At 36.0% G+C, this 18,450-nt stretch overlaps 2 protein-coding genes across 2 annotated transcripts; one reads left to right on the forward strand and one right to left on the reverse strand.

The window, feature by feature from the left end:
• Positions 1–986: 986 nt before the first annotated feature.
• On the forward strand, positions 987–12,563 carry rhot2 (ras homolog family member T2). The gene is made up of 19 exons (XM_042752409.1): positions 987–1,126; positions 2,061–2,119; positions 2,197–2,278; positions 2,353–2,396; positions 3,155–3,208; positions 3,288–3,340; positions 3,425–3,533; positions 4,426–4,526; positions 4,624–4,747; positions 6,192–6,300; positions 6,391–6,511; positions 6,591–6,675; positions 6,759–6,904; positions 7,901–8,001; positions 8,079–8,209; positions 8,646–8,726; positions 8,801–8,923; positions 9,341–9,540; positions 10,402–12,563. The coding sequence occupies exons 1-19, from the start codon at positions 1,090–1,092 to the stop codon at positions 10,517–10,519; spliced, it is 1,878 nt and encodes a 625-aa protein (XP_042608343.1). The 5' UTR covers positions 987–1,089; the 3' UTR covers positions 10,520–12,563.
• A 1,309-nt stretch (positions 12,564–13,872) lies between these two features.
• LOC109094231 (histone H1.0-like) lies at positions 13,873–15,314 on the reverse strand. The gene is made up of 2 exons (XM_042752408.1): positions 15,154–15,314; positions 13,873–15,009 (listed from the first exon to the last, which is right to left on the reverse strand). Exon 2 carries the CDS (start codon positions 14,999–15,001, stop codon positions 14,396–14,398), a length of 606 nt encoding a protein of 201 aa, XP_042608342.1. The 5' UTR covers positions 15,002–15,009; positions 15,154–15,314; the 3' UTR covers positions 13,873–14,395.
• Between the last annotated feature and the right edge of the window lie 3,136 nt (positions 15,315–18,450).

Raw genomic sequence — 18,450 nt, forward strand, 5'->3', positions numbered from 1 at the left:
TATCTATCTATCTGTCATTCATCCATCCATCTATTCATCTATCTATCCATCCATCTATCTATACCTCTATCCATATATCTGTCTATCTATCCATCCATCTATCTATCTATCTATCCCTCTATCCATATATCTATCTATCCATCCATCTATCTATCTATTCATCTATCCATCATCTAGCCATCTATCTATCTACCCATCTATCTATCCATATATCTATCCATCCATCTATCTATCTATCCATCTATTCATCTATCATCCATCTATTTATATATCTATCTATCCATCTATCTATCGATCCATCTATACCTCTATCCATATATCCATCTATCTACCTATCTATCCATCCATCCATCTCTCTATCCATCCATCCATCCGTCTATCATCTATCTATCCAACTATCTATCTATCATCTATCTATCTATCCATCTATCCATCTATCCATCTATCTATCATCCATCCATCCATCCATCTATCTATCTATCATCCATCCATCCATCCATCCATCTATCCATCTATCTATCTATCCATCTATCCATCTATCATCCATCCATCCATCCATCTATTATATATATATATCTCTATCTATCCATCTGTCTATTTTTTTATTCGTTTTATCTATCTATTTTGATTTTTTTAATTTTTTTATTTTTGTTTTTTTATTTTTTTAATGGAATTACAATGTATTTTCCACAAATTACTAAAAAAACATCGGCCAATATATCCAAGGTAATCATTATTTAACCCCCTTTTTTGTAAAAGTCAATAGTCAAAAAAAGCTTTAATAGCATAACTGTTTATTATTTATTCTTATAAATATATTTTATTTAAATTTTTACAGTTTAATATGTATAATGTACTTATAGCGAAAAAGTATACAATAAGTAAATAAAATAAAGAAAAGGAAAAGATGAAGCAAATTAAAAAGCGAAATGAACGATAGAGGGCGCTCCATTTGGGCTCCAACCGGAAGTCTGTAGCAGTGACAGTTTCTTTGGATGGAATGGGGCTAGCCAGAAACTAGTAGCACTGAGCTTTGAAATTGAATTTGAAGTTAACCGAAAAGATATCTTCAGCAGACAGCGGAGTGAAATGAAACGCGATGTCCGGATACTCATGTTGGGGGAGCGTAAGATATCATTTCTTTTAACTACCGAGGAAATTAAATGTGAGAGTTTAATGAAAGTTAGCATGATTAGAGAGCGCTAACCCTCAACCTTGAGCTCCTGTAGAAATGATCTGAAGTAATTATGGAATTATCGATTCATTTAGTGCTCAATTCATTAGTTTTATATGTTAAATCAGAACACACGAAAATGAACTATTATATAGTGACATGTTATTAACACAGATTACAAGCTAATGACAGTTCAGAAGTTTAATTAGACATTAAATATCGGTTAATTAAACACAAGCTTTATTTAGTAGATATTGCATGTGATATATATTCAACTCATTACACACTATTTAGTTGACAGTAGTGTATTTATTTGTTTTGCATGCAGGTTTTTAGAGTAATCTCGCTTAGATTTATTGCATGTGTTTATATACATACATATATATGTATATATATGTATGTATGTATGTATGTATATGTATGTATGTGTGTATATATATATATGTATCTATCTATATATATATATATATATATATATATATATATATGTATATGTGTGTGTGTGTGTGTGTGTGTTTGTATGTGAATTGCATAATCTGTTCATTCATTGTTCGGCCAGTGATTAATAATGAAGGTGTTGTCATGGTAACTATCAGGGTGTGGAGTTTGTGCCTAGTACAACATCAAATGAACCCGAAGAGCAAACAGATCCTGCAGCACCTGTGACACAATGCACGTATTCACAGAGAAACTCTGATAACAATCCTGTGGATCTGAATATATCCTTCAGAAACTGATGTGCTGCTCAAGAAACATTTACTAATAATATCAATGCTGAAAACCGCTGTGCTGCTACATAGAAGTCAGACTGATCACAGCAGTCATATAAACCGTGGGAGTGTTTTCATTGAGATTAAATACAGTTCTGTGCTTTGTTTCTCTGTAGCCAAAGTGGGAAAGACCTCTCTCATCATGTCTCTGGTTGGAGAGGAGTTTCCTGAGAAGGTGAGTTTACCCATGAGCCTCTCTGGTGTGTGTTTGTCTGATGCAGTAAGAGGAAGCTCAGGTGTTTGTGCCGTCAGGTTCCTCTCCGAGCGGAAGAGATCACCATACCAGCCGACGTCACACCTGAGAAAGTGCCCACACATATAGTCGACTATTCAGGTGTGTGTGTGTGTGTGTCGAATGATTAATATTTGCCCCGTAGTATTTTATTAACACTCATCATCTCTCTACAGAAAGTGAACAGTCTGATGAAGTGTTGAGGGAGGAGATCGTAAAGGTGAGAGGCCTCCTGATCTAGCCATAAATCACATCTCTTTCATGATATTCATAGTTTTTGTCCTTACCAGCTGCAACCACGGCTGCATTAATTTGACACAAATACAAAAAAAACAGTAATGTAGTCAAATATTATTAAAACTGTATTACATATGAATATATTTAATATAATATATATCAAAGCTGTATTTTCAGCATCATTTCTCCAGTCTTCAGTGTCACATGATCCTTCAGAAATCATTCTAATATACTGATTTGCTGCTCGAGAAACAATTCTGATTATTATTTTTGGTTGTTATCATTGTTGTGATGATTGTTATTTTTATGGAAACTGTGATACACTGTTTTTTAATAGAATAGAAAGTTCAAAAGAACAGCATTTATTTTGAAATAGAAATCTCTCGTAACATTATAAATGTTATAGCTGTCACTTTTGATCGCTTTAATGCATCACTGCTGAGTAAAATGTTTTATTTAGTTAAGTCATTATTTTTATAATTTTTTTAGATTATGAATATTATGAAACAAAAACATTTATAGTAATTTTCGACATTTATACTAAAAACAGTTAAGAAATATTTCTTGAGCATTGAATCAGTAATATTTCACTATATATTAAATAAATATATATTACAATTTTTACTGTATTTTTGAATAAATAAATGCATATATATATAAATATATATATATATATATGCGTGTGTGTGAAATGTATGTGATTATTACATGTATTTTATATGATTGTTTTCTGATTTGTAGGCCAATGTTGTGTGTGTGGTTTATGATGTCACACAAGAGGAAACCATTGACAAGGTTATCAGTTGAACATTATCTATATATTTTGGTCTTTTTTGTTTTCCCTGAGCTGATTTTATCCTATCTTTCCTCTCAGATCAGGACTAAGTGGATTCCGCTGGTGAACGGTGGGGCTGAGAAAGGAAACAAGTATGTTCTTGTATTCTGTTCTTATGTGAGTGCATCTGCATTTTTTAGGAGTTCCGTAAAAAGTGTCTCTTTTTGTTGCCGTAGGATTCCCATCATCCTCGTGGGCAACAAGTCCGACCTGCGCTCCGGCAGCTCCATGGAAACCATCCTGCCAATCATGAACCAGTTTTCAGAGATTGAGACCTGTGTGGAGGTTCGAATCGCTCACCACACAAGCTCAAATTACATATTTCACACATATATCTCACATATGAATGTGTGAAAGGGGTCATTCATCCCACTTTTTTAGTTGAATTTTCTCCTGAAAAAAAAATTAGACAAGGTTTCTTGCTATAGAAAATCAAATATAGATGTTTTTCATGACCATTTTTCAGCCTGTCTCTGACCTGAAACTGTTTTTGCAGCTGTAGAGGATATAAATATTCTATATTATATTATTCAAGTTCATTTAGCAAACTGGAGTGGATGGTTTGCTTTGTGAATGTTATGGTTTGTCTATATTGAAACTGTATTTTTGGTTACTGATGCTGTATTGAAAAATTTCATAGTTTTTTTTCTTAAAACGTAGTCAGCTTTCTACCTAGATGGCATCTTATTAGCATAAACGGACAAAAATAATGTTTATTAATGTATGATATAATATGTGACCCTTGAGCACAAAAGCAGTCTTAAGTCGCTGGGGTATATTTGTATCAATAGCCAAAAATACATTGTATGGGACAAAATTATAGATTTTTCTTTTAAGCCAAAAAACATTAGGATATTAAGTGAAGATCATGTTCCATGAAGATATTTTGTAAATTTCCTACTGTAAATATATAAAATTTTAATTTTTGATTAGTAATATGCATTGTTAAGAATTCATTTGGACAAATTTAAAGGCGATTTTCTCAATATTTTGATTTTTTTGCACCCTCAGATTCCAGATTTTCAAATAGTTGTATCTCAGACGAATATTGTATCATCCTAACAAACCACACATCAATGGAAAGCTTATTTATTCAGCTTTCAGATGATGTATAAATCTGAATTTCGGTTTTGTGGTCCAGGGTCACATGTATATGATGATGTATTTGTGTCTGCAGTGCTCAGCTAAGAATCTGAAGAATATTTCGGAGCTCTTTTATTACGCCCAGAAGGCCGTTCTGCACCCGACTGCTCCGCTCTACGACCCTGAAGACTATAGGTTACACACACACACACACACACACACACACACACACACACACACACACACACAGTGCTACATCTCTGGCCGGCTTCATCTTATGAGTTCATACAAGATTTCTGAATGTGTGTTGTGTGCAGCTGAAGCCGCAGTGTGTTCGAGCTCTGAGTCGGATCTTCAGTATCTCTGATCAGGATAATGATCACATCCTCAGTGACGCTGAACTCAACTGCTTTCAGGTGAGCAAACAAATTAACCCTGCAATATTCAACAAAGTTATCAACCAACAAATATATTCCAGCGCACTGTACCAAGCAGATTTTTCACTTTAGGCGAAAAGTTTAGTATTCGTCACTTCGGATCGCAGATTAAACCCCATCTGGAAAATATAAAAGTTGATTTAAATGTACTAAGCCAAACACACTTTTGTTGTATTCCCTGCTGGAGTATTAAAAAAACAGTCATAATCATGGATCTAACGAGAAACAAAAATCTCAAACTCATCCAAATGATTACCACAAACAACTTTGAAGTATTAGAGAAAGTTTTCCATCATAAATCCCAATCTATGCAGATGAGTCAAAGACTGCAGATCGTGTTTCAGCTGGCTTTGTGGTTAACCATCAGTACAGATTCCTCATTATAGCTCAGTTTTCACTGCAGAAGCCAATGCTAGCATTTTGGCATTGCAGCATATTCAAATTTCTCAGCAGCGAAATGTCCTGTTAATGACAGACTCAAAATCTTGTCTTCAGACAGATCTGAACATCCAGCAATGGTGGAAATTTGAAATAGTTTGCAATCCTATCCAAGATCGGAAATTAAAACTTAATTTGATTTAGTTAATATATTTTTGACGATTAATTTAGTAGATGTTTGACTAATTTAGTTAAATTTTTTATTGACAAACAATTGAGGCCTTTATTAAGAATTTTAAATGGGTTTATTAAATCAAAGAATTTTGTTTTGTGTTGTTTTGTTGTTTTTAAGTGACACTTTTGTTGTATTTATGTACTATTTAAAATTAGTTTGTATTTTTAGATTTTCAGTTTTCATTTATAGTCATTTATTATTTTCAAATATACAGTAGTTTACATTTTTGTCATTTTATTTTATTTGTATTGCTTTTTTGTAATATTTCTATTTAGATTTGATTTTTTTTATTGTTTTAATCTAAACTTATTTTGTTTTTAGTTAATTGCAGAGGGAACATTTATCATTTTATTATTTTTTTATTTTTTTTAAATTCTGAATTTGAATATAATTTTTTTTTTTTTTTTTATTATATTTGTGTATTTTTTTTTTTTTATAAATCAATATATTAACAAATTTTTTTTTATAGTTTTAGTTAACACTTTTAATTTTAACTAACTTTTTACATTTTTTTTCAATTAACATTTGTTTGTTTTTTTATAGTTTTAGTTAGTACCCTTTTTTAATTCAGTTTGTTATATCTGTCTCTCTCTCTCTCTCTCTCTCTCTCTATATATATTATGTAATACCATTAAAATATTTTTTTTCGTTCATAGTTAACAAATGAATACATTATAGTTACTTAATTTCATTCATTCTCCGAACCGATTGTCCTGTGAAGAGTCGTTAATTGCTTATAACTAAACATTTAGTAAACATATTCATTGAAATAATATGCATATTGATTTGTATGAAAATGTTTGTGTGTAGAAATTGTGTTTCGGGAACCCACTGGCTCCTCAGGCTCTAGAGGACGTGAAGACAGTCGTGTGGAAGAACACAAGTGATGGAGTCCAGGACAATGGACTCACACTCAACGGTAACACACTTTACCCATATATTCATATTTCTGCATCATAATTAATGATGATCCCTCACTCTCACACATGTGTTTGTGTGTTTCCCGTAGGTTTCCTGTTCTTGAACACTCTCTTTATCCAGAGAGGACGTCATGAAACCACCTGGACCATCCTGCGTAAATTCGGCTACGATGACACGCTGGAGTTGACCGATGACTACCTCTACCCACCGTACGTGTGTGCATGAGAGAGCATGTGAGTGCATGGACAAAAACCAGTGTCCAAGTGACCTGCATGTGTGTGTTTGCAGGTTACGAGTATCGGTGGGTTGCACGACGGAGCTGAATCATCTGGGTCATCAGTTCCTCCAGAAGCTGTTTGATAAGTACGACGAGGTGAGCTCTCACATCTGATCCTCTAATGAACTTTGCGTGATTAGAGGTTCGTCGGGCTGATGATTGCGACTCTCCTCCTGCAGGATAAGGATTCAGCTCTCTCTCCCGCTGAGCTGAAGAATCTGTTTAGTGTTTTACCCTACATGCCCTGGGGCCCGGAGGTGTACAGTAACGTCCCCTTATCAGACGACATCTACATCTCACAGCATGGGTACTTCTGCCAGTGGATGTGAGTCAAAATACATCATTTTTCTCACTGGAGTCACTTTAATGCAATTAATGTAGTTTTTAATGATGATATTCTGGTAGGTGTTAATATACATTTCCCCTATTGATTCAATTCTGATTTGATACAGTGACTCACCAGATTGTGTTTGTGATGCACTCGAAAAAAAAAAATGTTCATAAGAGTCATTTGTTTGTGAATCAGACTACGCTAGTTGATCTGAATGTTTTATAATTTACTAAAAAGAATCAGTTCATAAGAGTCATTTGTTTGTGAATCATACCTTGGTGTTTGTGCTGTGTGTTTATGATTTGCTTAAAAGAACCGGTTCATAAGAGTCATTTGTTTGTGAATCAGACTACACTAGTTGATCTGAATGTTTTATCATTTACTAAAAAGAGCCAGTTGATAAGAGTCATTTGTTTGTAAATTAAGCGAAATTGTTTGCACTATATGTTTATGATTCGCTAAAAAGTACTGGTTCATAAGAGTAATTTTTCATGAATCAGACTACACTGGTTGTGCCTTATGTTTGATTCACTAAAAAAAGTTCATAAGAGTCATTTGTTTGTGGATCAGACTACACAGGTTGTGCTGTTTGATCATGATTTACTAAAAAGAATCAGTTCATAAGAGACATTTGTTTGTGAATCAGGCTGCATTGATTGCACTGTATGTTTATGATTCACTTAAAAAAGAACCAATTCATCACATTACTTGTGAATCAGACATCACAGGTTGCGCTGCAGTGTTTGTTTATGATTCACTAAAAAGTACTGGCTGGTACAAGTCATTTTTCATGAATCAGACTTCACTGCCATATGTTTACGATTCACTAAAAAAAAAAACTGTTAATAAGTGTTGATTGTATTTGAATCATACTACACATGTTGTGCTTTATAATTATGATTCACTAAAAAGAATTGGAATATTATTAATATGCACTCCCAATTTGGTAGCTATGGTTTTAAATTTGATGTGTTTTTGAATAAACCGCAGGTTATCCGCTTATCTGGATGTCCACCGGTGTTTGGAGCATCTCGGTCACCTCGGGTATCCCATTCTAATGGAGCAGGGGTCCCAGACCTCCGCCATCACAGGTAACCAGATCCTCTCACAGCCCTGCATGTGTTTGATCAGACGGATTCTGAACAGTCTTATTCTCTGTTTATATTAGTAACAAGAGAAAAGGCATTAGACCTGGAGAAGAAACAAACCCAGCGCACTGTGTTCCTCTGCAAAGTGATCGGTCCACGCGGAACAGGAAAGACCGACTTCCTCCGAGCTTTTCTGCAGCGAAGCACTGAGGTGAGAGAATGATTTGAAAGAAAAAACACTGTTTGTAATTGTACTTTACAGAATACAACATGAAGCTAATCAGAGCAAACTGCCTTCAAATCAGAGCCGATCAGAACATATGTAGTGTTTAATATATATATATTTTTTTTTCCAATGCATTTTTATGTTCCAATGAAATTTATATGTACACAATAAACAAAAAATGCAGTCTGACTAGACACAATCCGAACATATTTAATGCTTAATATACTTTTTAAATGTATTTTGATATATTTTTAAATACCAGTTAGATTATGAACTAAAATTTTTCTGAATAGATTTTTCATGCTTTATTTTTGGCATCTAACAACAGTTTATATTCTGTGTCGGTAATATTTATGTACTTTGCAAATCCCAGTAGTCTTGGTTAGATCGACCAAACATTATCTATTTTGTTTATTTTCAGAGAAACGAGCGCGACCCCGGTCCCCCCACAATATACGCCATCAACACAGTCTCAATAGCCAATCAGGACAAGTACCTCATCGTAAGTGCCATCTCAAGCTTTACACAAACCCTGGTTTATTGGCTCCCGGCTGACGTGCGTGTTTTTTCTCGCAGCTGGAGGAGGTGGACGTGGAAACAGAGTTTCTAAAAGCAGCAGATGCAGCGTGTGATGTGGCGTGTCTCATGTATGATGTCAGCGACCCGGACTCCTTCAACTACTGCGCTAGTATTTATAAGGTACGGAACCACCACACATGCACAAGATGCTTCAGTTCTGGAGTAATGTGTTACAAACTCAGACGCACCTCACTCATTAACCACATTAAAATCGGATCATCCGACTGATTTAATAAAACATAATGACCTTGCACAACCTGATGTCTGTCAACCTGATAGTTATTTATTTCTCCTGAAGGCTAACATGCACTTTTAGTTGCGCTATGTTGATATAACTCATGGAAAACAGTGCAGCTTATTTCTGTGATGCAATTTAAATATATAAATATATATTCAAATAGAAAACAGTTGTTTTATATTGTAATAATTTGACAATATTACTGTTTTTACTGTATTTTCCTCTATTTTAATCGAACAAATGCAGAAACTTCAGTAGTTCAAGATCAAGGAGTATATTTGTGTTTTGTTCCTCTGTAGCAGCACTACATGGACAGTGGGATCCCGTGTGTGGTTGTGGGCTCCAAAGCTGATCTGATAGAAGTCAAACAGCATCATGGGATGAGCCCGTCTGAGTTTTGTTACAAACATCGGCTGCCTTCACCTCTCAGTTTCTCCACGATGCTCACACACACTCATACACACATTTACAGCAAGCTCACCTGGGCTGCCATGTACCCGTAAGTACATACATTTTACAATTAAAAAAAATATATATTTATAATTTACATTTTATATATTTTTATAATTAAATTCATTTTTAGCCATTTCATTCAAGTTTAAAACTATATATATATATTTTTTTTTTTAAATTTACTTTTAAATTTCTTTAATTATGAAATGTACATATAAAATGAAAACATTTTTAAATTTAGCAGCTTAAATTAAATGGCCAAAAATGAAATTACGAAATTAATTATGAAATAATTAAATAATTTTATTTTTAGCCATTTAATTTAGGCTTCTAAGTGTAAGTTAAACCACTTCAAAGTACAAAAAAATAAAAAAAAATGTTTTTTTTTTAGCTATCTAATTTAAGCTGCTAAATTTAATTCGCTTCAAAGGACAATATATATATATATATATATATATATATATATTTTTTTTTTTTTTGTTTGATTTTGTTTGTATGTGTGTGTGTGTATGTATATATGTATATGTATGTGTATATATATATATATATAATCAAAATAAAACCATTTAAAATATTTAAAGGCTGCTACTAAATTTTAATTAAACCGCTTTAAAGAATGAATATAAAAATGAATGACTCTCTCCGACTTTGAAACTGCTTTTGTTTTTCGGGTTGATGTTGCCAAGTCTTCTTATTCTTACCTCCATTTTTCACAATCCAATCAATTCCTATTTAATAAAATTCCCTACTTTTTCATTAAATATCTTTCAATAAAATGGGTAACAAACGTTGCCTGTTGACTTCAAAGATTTGCAGATGCCTGACTAAAATTAGCCCGCTTGGCTGGATGTGTCATCAAGGTCACTAGAAATACTGAGTGTATTTAAATCTCTCTTCCTGTCTGCAGGCACCTGAACGGATCAGACATGAGCAGCACGTCTTTCTGGCTGCGTGTGACTCTGGGCACCACAATAGCTGCCATGCTGGGCTTCGCTCTGTACAGAGCCTTCAGCCGACACAAATGATGCACACTCTCGCGTTCTCTCACAATACACGCAGATAAACACACACTCCCTCGTTTCCTGCGCTCTGTCTTGGCCTTATTGAGTCACTGTGGCTTAACAAGGGTGTGAAGCTCTACTAGTTACAGTGACAACGACACAATTAAGCAGATGTTTGTTTGTTTCTTCTCAGCTGGACTAAAGTATTGCACACACGCTTTGCTTTTATTACAAAAAATTCCCGATCTTACTGTTTGACTGACCCTGAGAGACATTTTTTTCATCATGCTTTGAGGGGAACAATATCAAGAAATGATTTAAAAGGTTACATTTCGAATTGTACAGAGTATGTAATGTATTGAATCAGTGTGGATCATAAATATATTCCATGTGAATTGGTATTCTGATTCTGAAGCGTGTTCAAAGGCATCTCAATGTTGGGGGCGGTTATTGAGTTTTACCTCAGCCAGTACAGGAAATGCACTTAAATGTAATTTATTATTCCCCCTCTCAAAATGTTTTAGAAACTAATGAAAGTTCTGGGTTAAATAGAAGTTAAAGGAATAGTTCATTAGCTGAAAATTGACTCACACTCAGGCCATCCCAAGATGTATATTTGGCAAAATGTAGCATCACTTGTTCACCAATGGATGCTCTGCAGTGAATGGGTGCCGTCAGAATGAGAGTCCAAACAGCTGATAAAAACATCACAATAATCCACAAGTACTCCACACCACTCCAGTCCATCAGTTAACATCTGGTGAAACAAAAAGCTGCATGTTTGTAATAAATCCATCATCTGGAAACCAATATTTCTAGCCAAAATATGAGTCCATAATCTATTATAACACTTCCTCCAGTGAAAAAGTGTCCTCTATAAAAATCCACACACACATTTGATTAGACCTGTTTTGGACTGTAAATGGTGTTTTAATCTGTTCATGTTTCTCTCCTGATTCAGACAAGATGTGTTTTTCACGGGAGAAAGCAGTATTATGGATATTTTGTTCAGAAAGAAAGGTTTGAAATGCATGCATTACTTGTGGATTATTGTGATGTTTTTATCAGCTGTTTGGACTCTCATTCTGACGGCACCCATTCACTGCAGAATGATGCAATGCTACATTTCTCCAAATCTGTTCTGATAAAGAACTGAGGATAAGTACACTGTCAGCAAATTTTTCATTTGAGTGAACTGTTCCTTTAAATTTTAGCTGAATGCTACAGATGTCAGCAGAAAGCATTTAAGTGCATCTTCTAAATTAGCCGAATTAAAGAAAAATAAGCATCAATCCCCATTTATTTCCATTTCATATTCCTCAGATGGACATTGATATGTATGGACCATGACTGACAAATGCATGTGTTACTTTTTTAAGACCGCCGAGGCAAAACCCATTGATGATTTTGAGAATAGTTAAACTGGACTGAATCTTGCAAAATCTTGCTTTTCTGTTCGCCTGTATTGATTGTAGGGATGAATGATTTCTGATTATGTTTAAAATTGCAGTAGGGACGGATGGCGTTAAAAAGTGTATTTTAAATGATATTTTAGTAAGATTAATTGCTCTGATGCTATTTAGAGCCATCCTGTAGTTACAAAACCAGATAACCAGTGTGAATACAGTTATTTTAACCATTATAATGGACTGAAATGGTCAGGATGGATAGTAAAAGATGACCTGGCTTGCTGTATTTATAATATTGTCCAAACTGGATTTATCTCGAAAGCATTGTTACCATGTTACCTTTTATTTCAGCCTAAAAAAATTCTCCTAGCAACCCAAAAGCCATTTTCAGGGCTGAGGGTCTTTCCCGCTCATTCACATGAATTAGCATGTGAAGATATTCCTTCAAAAAGAAAGAAGCGACTGTGGCGGGCCCGGTTTATTGGTTTAGTTTTCATAATTCCTATATTTTGTTCAGTATTAATGCCCAGTATTAACTTGCCCTAAAAGTCCCCCAGGCCCGCGTCTCATCAGCCTTGGTCTTCCAGTTTCAACCTCAAATGAGATGCTTGGATTGTTCTAATAGAAATATTTTGTAATAAACTAGCTTTTTCTGCTGATTTTGTTTACTGTGCTCTGTGACTCTATGATTGGCTGATTGTCTGTCGACTAGATCATACAATACACATTGTGTTATTCTGTTAGGTTAGGTCATGCCATTATTTAACAAATTCATATACTTGAGTTTCAATGCATGAATGTGTCAGACGGGTCCTGGAGGTTTGCAGCAGGCCCTCTTGTATCGGTGAGCTCGTATCTCATTACTGTTCAGACTGGATACAGCATCACGTTTCAGGAGCATTATGCAATATACATAGAGCAGATCAGAGATGCTTGAGGTGAGTTTTGGATAGTTGATAAATAATGAAGGTACTTGTTTTCAACATAAAGGATAAAATACTGTACAGTGGGGTCCAAAAGTCTGAGACTGCTCGTGAAAATACTTGCATTCTTTTTCATTTAATACATATTTACAATCATCAGCATAACCAGCTGAATTATGATTTTTTTTTTTTTTATGCCATAATCATGTTCTCCAGCATAATTTTATGTATTAAAGAGCATCTTGAGTCACAAATCTGACTTTGTAGAGTCATTTGTTCCCATTTGATTGGAGACAGAAGTCTGATATATTTCATTACAATAAACTCTTTGTCTCAAATTATTTCCAGGGTCAGTTTTTAATGAAATCTCAGACTTTAAAACACCATTGTGTGTGCATAAGGAAAGTGTATATTTTAGATGCTAAAATAGGTCTCTATTTATAATATGTTCATTTTTTGCTTTTTGGAGTTCACCTATAGTCATAGTTCACTTTTATAAGTTAATGTTTTATGAAACTTTTATATTTAAGATACTTTTAATATCAGGGTTATAGCTTACCTTTTTGTTTTTATGACCCTCAATTTGGCCTTTTTCCAGTGTTTTGTCTATTGGTAGCCTCCAATTAATTTTAATTTTAAGTATCTTTAAGAAAGATCATTTCCAACCACTTTGTTTGCTGTCTATATTTATGAAGCCAAGGTGTAAAGACTTCATATTTAAACTGAAAACTGTGTTTTTATTTTATGACTTTTAAGTCTTTTTCTGTTTGAAACTGTTTTTATTTCGATTATATTTTTCGACGTCACACCGCTTGACATGTCATCTCAGCGAAGCATTTGCATTTACCCCAGCTGCAGTTCTCCGATCAAACACCGCGGGCAGCAGAGAGTCAAAACGCCCCTCAAACCCAAAGATGCGCTTCACCTTTCGCTCTCCTCTGCTGGAAAGTGCGCTCCCTGAAGACCACTGCCATGGCACCCGTTTAAACTCACATTAACTATCTGTGCTCTCCATGGTGCTGCAGTAAAACACTAGACAAAGTGCTGCTTGCAATGAGAAAAGTTTATTGATGCACAGTAATGCAAATAACGCGCAATGACAGTATTATATGGACAGCAATGGAACTAGACTACAACAGTCCACGTCACAAGTTGGTTCTGTACAGGGCAGCGTTCTTCACACAATGACATTTTATTATTGTTCTTAACAGTCCTCGAATGACCTAACGTTACAGTAGGAATATATCTTCTATCGACATATCTAATTGGCAAATTAATTATTATGTCTGAATGATGATAATAGTGTGCAAAAAAGTTCAGCTTATAAAGAAATGTCCAGAAAGAGATCTTTAAAATAAATAACAGTTAAGCCGTTTCGATGTCTGGGATCTTCTTGATAGAATCACAAATGCGCACAAAAAAAAAGTTTCTGGAGTAATACGCTGTAAAAATGTGGGGTTGAAGTCCGCGCACAAAGACCTTACAAAAATAACAATATACCAAAAACATTTGCTTCAAAAAGTGTATTTACACTGAGTTTCGAATGAATCAGTCCTATCGATTTCAGTTTACTTCTTTTTGGCCGTTCTCCTGGCCGCTGTTTTGGGTTTGGGTTTGGGTTTCGCCGCTTTCACCTTCTTGGCTTTGCTCGCCTTGGCAGGTTTGGCCACCTTCGCCTTCTTCACAACTTTCTTGGCTTTGACAGGCGATTTCTTCTTCTCCGCTGCCTTCTTCACTTTCTTCTCGACGGCTTTCTTGGTTTTCTTGGGGGATTTCGCCACTTTTTTGGGCTTGGGGGCTTTCTTGGGCTTGGCAGCGGCTTTGGCAGGCTTCTTGACTTTCACGGGTGCTGGTTTGGGTTTCTCTGGCTTCTTGGCGTCCTCGGCTTTGGCCAGTTTGAAGGAGCCCGAGGCTCCGATGCCCTTGGTGTGTCGCAGAAGCCCGCTGGCCACCAGGCGCTTCAGGGCGAGTTTGATCTGGGAGTCGGCGTTGTCTCCCACCTTGTAGTGGTTCTTCACGTACTTCTGGATGGACTGACGCGACGCGCCGCCGCGGCTCCGGTCGGCTGCGATGGCCGCTTTGATCATCTCGGAGTATTTGGGATGCGACGTCGCTTTCTTGGAGCTTTTCGTCTTCTTGGGCCTGGATGCGGGAGCAGCTGCAGTCTCAGCCATGATCGGTGCTGGAGGATTTCAAACAAAAACAGAACACAACTGTCAAAAACTCCCTCACGAGAAAAAGTGCTGGAGTTGCTTGAAAATTAATTAAAATCTTTATAACAGCGTAAAAATTAGTAATAGCAGATTAAATGACCACTGCGTCTCACCTTCGTCTTTGTTCAGGTCCCACTTAAAATATGTATTTAAATAACCCACACCGAGCGCCGCTGAAAGTGTGTATATTATTCGCCGAAGTGCGCCTGTACGCCATATGAAGCCTCCACGCGGACGTGATTGAGAACACCAACTGCCAGCAGCTGATCAAGCGGGCTTCCATGAAATCTGCGCGGGCTGGTTTGTGTTTCTTCCTCCTCGAACTGAGGCCGAATTTAGCAGGACTCGTTCGGTAGCGAACCTCCCAATGCCACGGTCCGAGAGCGGAGGCTTTAGGCTTTACGTGCGTGTGTCGTTTTATCCCGAATTCACTGCGCCGTGAACTTTTTTTCCCCGAAAATCATCCCAAACCGACGAGCGCGGTGATGTATTTAGCAGAATTCGCGCAAAATTAGCCCAAAACAACGACCTCGAGCTGGAAAACACCGACTGTTTACGAAAGCCCCATCAACACACTCGAGGACAGGACGGGTTTGATTCATGCAAAACGTCGTTTTCGTTTTTAATAAGCTGAAGTAGCCGACGAACTAACACAGTCCGGCCACCGAGTACGCGTGACGTTTCTCTGATTATTTATTGTTAAACCTTCTATAAATCAAATGTGCGCCAAATAAAGTGGCTCTCATATTAAGGCTCTTATTCACACATTTCATGAAGTGTTGGTGCAATGCATGAGCTATAGATCTAAACGAGTAAAACGTTACAGTATATAAACCAGCAGCTCCAATGCTGAGAGATCTGAGAGAAGAGCTCGGCTGTTAGGAAAGTTGCCAACGACCCAAAGACCAGCTGTACCGACCAGAACCCACCGGTGCCGTGGTCAGCTTCATCATATCGATCACTGCATGCATTCCCAGTGATTTGTGCGTTATGGATCCGATTGAGATATTAGGACTGGTCAAACTGGGCTGATGCTTTAAACGCTGGCGCATTCTTTTGTTATCTCTCGGCTGGCAGTGAAACGCGTATCCCGTCGGCTTATTTTCCCTCGTTTTTGCACTGTTCACTTATAAAGGCATCAGATTAGTCCAGGCTGCTATCGCACAGGTTTATTTCTATCTCTCGCGCTTGTTCTGTTATTCACATTTTCAGGCTTGATGGTGTTTGAGTCAGAACGCCATCTTGAATCCCTTCACTTTGAGGGTTTTCTCTTCACATCTACTGCAAGCCCCTTTTACAGAACTTTTAATCAGCCTGCTGGATATTTGTAATTAAACTCAAGGTGATAAAGCAGATTATTAACCTTTTTTAATAAATGATTTGAGTTGGCGCTCAAGTTGGCGATTGAGCGCGTGACATTGTAACTCCTGCGCGCTGGCAGTTTTCTCTCAGGAATAACACTCTTCCATTCTTGTTAATGTTAAACCTTAATCAATAATTTCCGCTAGACACTTGTGGGCTCTTGGAGAGTGTCTTTCGTGGCAGATTTGAATAGAATTGTCTGCATATAGTAGGTATGGCGCACAAAGCACATCTCACACTCTCTCTAGCCTCGCGTGCGTGTGTGTGTGTGCACGCATTTATGTGATACAGACTAGTTCGTACATCTTTTTGTGACGTAGTCTAAGGTGTCTGCAGGTGTCTACTGCTGAAAACAGCAACTTCCCTCTTTCAGTCCATATTAATAACACACACAGCTATATTGCAATTCCAATCAGGCATCATGCACTCTTATTAAAAAAGGTACAAAAGCTGTCACTGAAGTAGCCTACTCTTTTAATATGTACTAATATGCACCATCTGTGTAATATGTACATTTTAGCTATTAGCATGCACCTTTAAGGTACTAAAATGCACATTTAGAGGTAAAAAAAAAAAGGTTTATCGCCTCAGTGACTGCTTTTTGTACCTTTTTGCTAAAAGAGTGTGGTGGTCTGAAATATTTCTAAACACTATAGAAATTAGTTTGTGGCCACACAATGCAATGCATTATTTCCATGCATTAATTTCACAAATGTAGAGATCAAGAAAGTTACATATGTATATTTAGTTTTTTATATCTTTAACTAAAATTAACTGATAGATAGATAGAAGGATTGTTGGGATGATGGAAGTTTAGTTTGTTTGTTTGGTTGATAGGTTTTTTGTTTGTTTGATTGATGTTAACAGCATCTATATTGCACATATTGTATGTTGTCATAATTACAGTATAGGACTAAAAATAACAATGTACTCAAGGAAATAATTACATGCACATTTTTCATTAGTAGGCCTACTAATTAGTCATGTATTTATCCAGCGTACTGAGCAATAAAAAATATATAGTTCCCACCACATAAAGTCAGAATTATTGCATTTTGCTGTTTAATATGCAGGAACTTTTTTTTTCTGTCTACAGTACTTATATCGCGGCTATGCATGATGTCAGACTGTAAGGTGAATGAGTCCCTCTTACGTGTGCTGTCTGTTAAATACGGTATGTGTTATGCATACAGTATCAAAACTTTAGTTATAAAAGTGTTTTATGAATACATATGATTTTGTGCTTTGTCATTGCATTATATGCTATTCAAATTTCACATAATGTACAAAAGTATATCATTACACGTTTGTTGAAGGGATAGTTCACCCAAAAGGAAAATGTGCTTAAAAAGAAATTAATCTTTGGAGAACCTTTAGCATCACCAATGGATGCTCTGCAGTGAATGGGTGCCGTCAGAATGAGAGTCCAAACAGCTGATAAACACATCACAAGTAATCAATTTCTGTCCATCAATTAATGTCTTGTGAAGCCTAAAGCTGTGTGTTTGTGAGAGCCATCACTTTAAATAAACTAATTTACATCTCGCATGGTCCGAGGTCGAGTACATTTACAGCAAATTTTTATTTTTGGGTGCACTGTTCCTATAAGCCTTAAATTATAAGAAAAAGTTTGATTTGATCAACATAATATTTGTATATCTTTACGATGTCAAATGAGAGAAAAGTGTGCATGCAGGTGTGGAATAAATGTCTTTGTGTCTCTACATGTGTACAGAGAATGCTGCACATATGTTTCACCAGCAGAGAGCAGCACTGATCTGTTCTATTGTGTTTAAATGAATGTAGTCTTTGTAAAGGACTTTTTAAAACAACCATAAACATGTTTATTTTTCTTTAATTAGTTTACTTTCAAAACAACAATTAATAAATATGCACATAGATACATTATAAATGTAACACATGGCTATTTTGCTGATGAACTGAGATTCCACACCTAATCGCACATCTCATAACAGTATATTGATATTGATTGATGCTTACTGGGAAAAACAGATTTCGTGGGGTTTTCTGCTCATTGATCAATGCCA

The sequence above is a fragment of the Cyprinus carpio genome, chromosome B24, assembly GCF_018340385.1.
Source record: "Cyprinus carpio isolate SPL01 chromosome B24, ASM1834038v1, whole genome shotgun sequence".
Classification (NCBI taxonomy): Eukaryota; Metazoa; Chordata; class Actinopteri; order Cypriniformes; family Cyprinidae; genus Cyprinus; species Cyprinus carpio.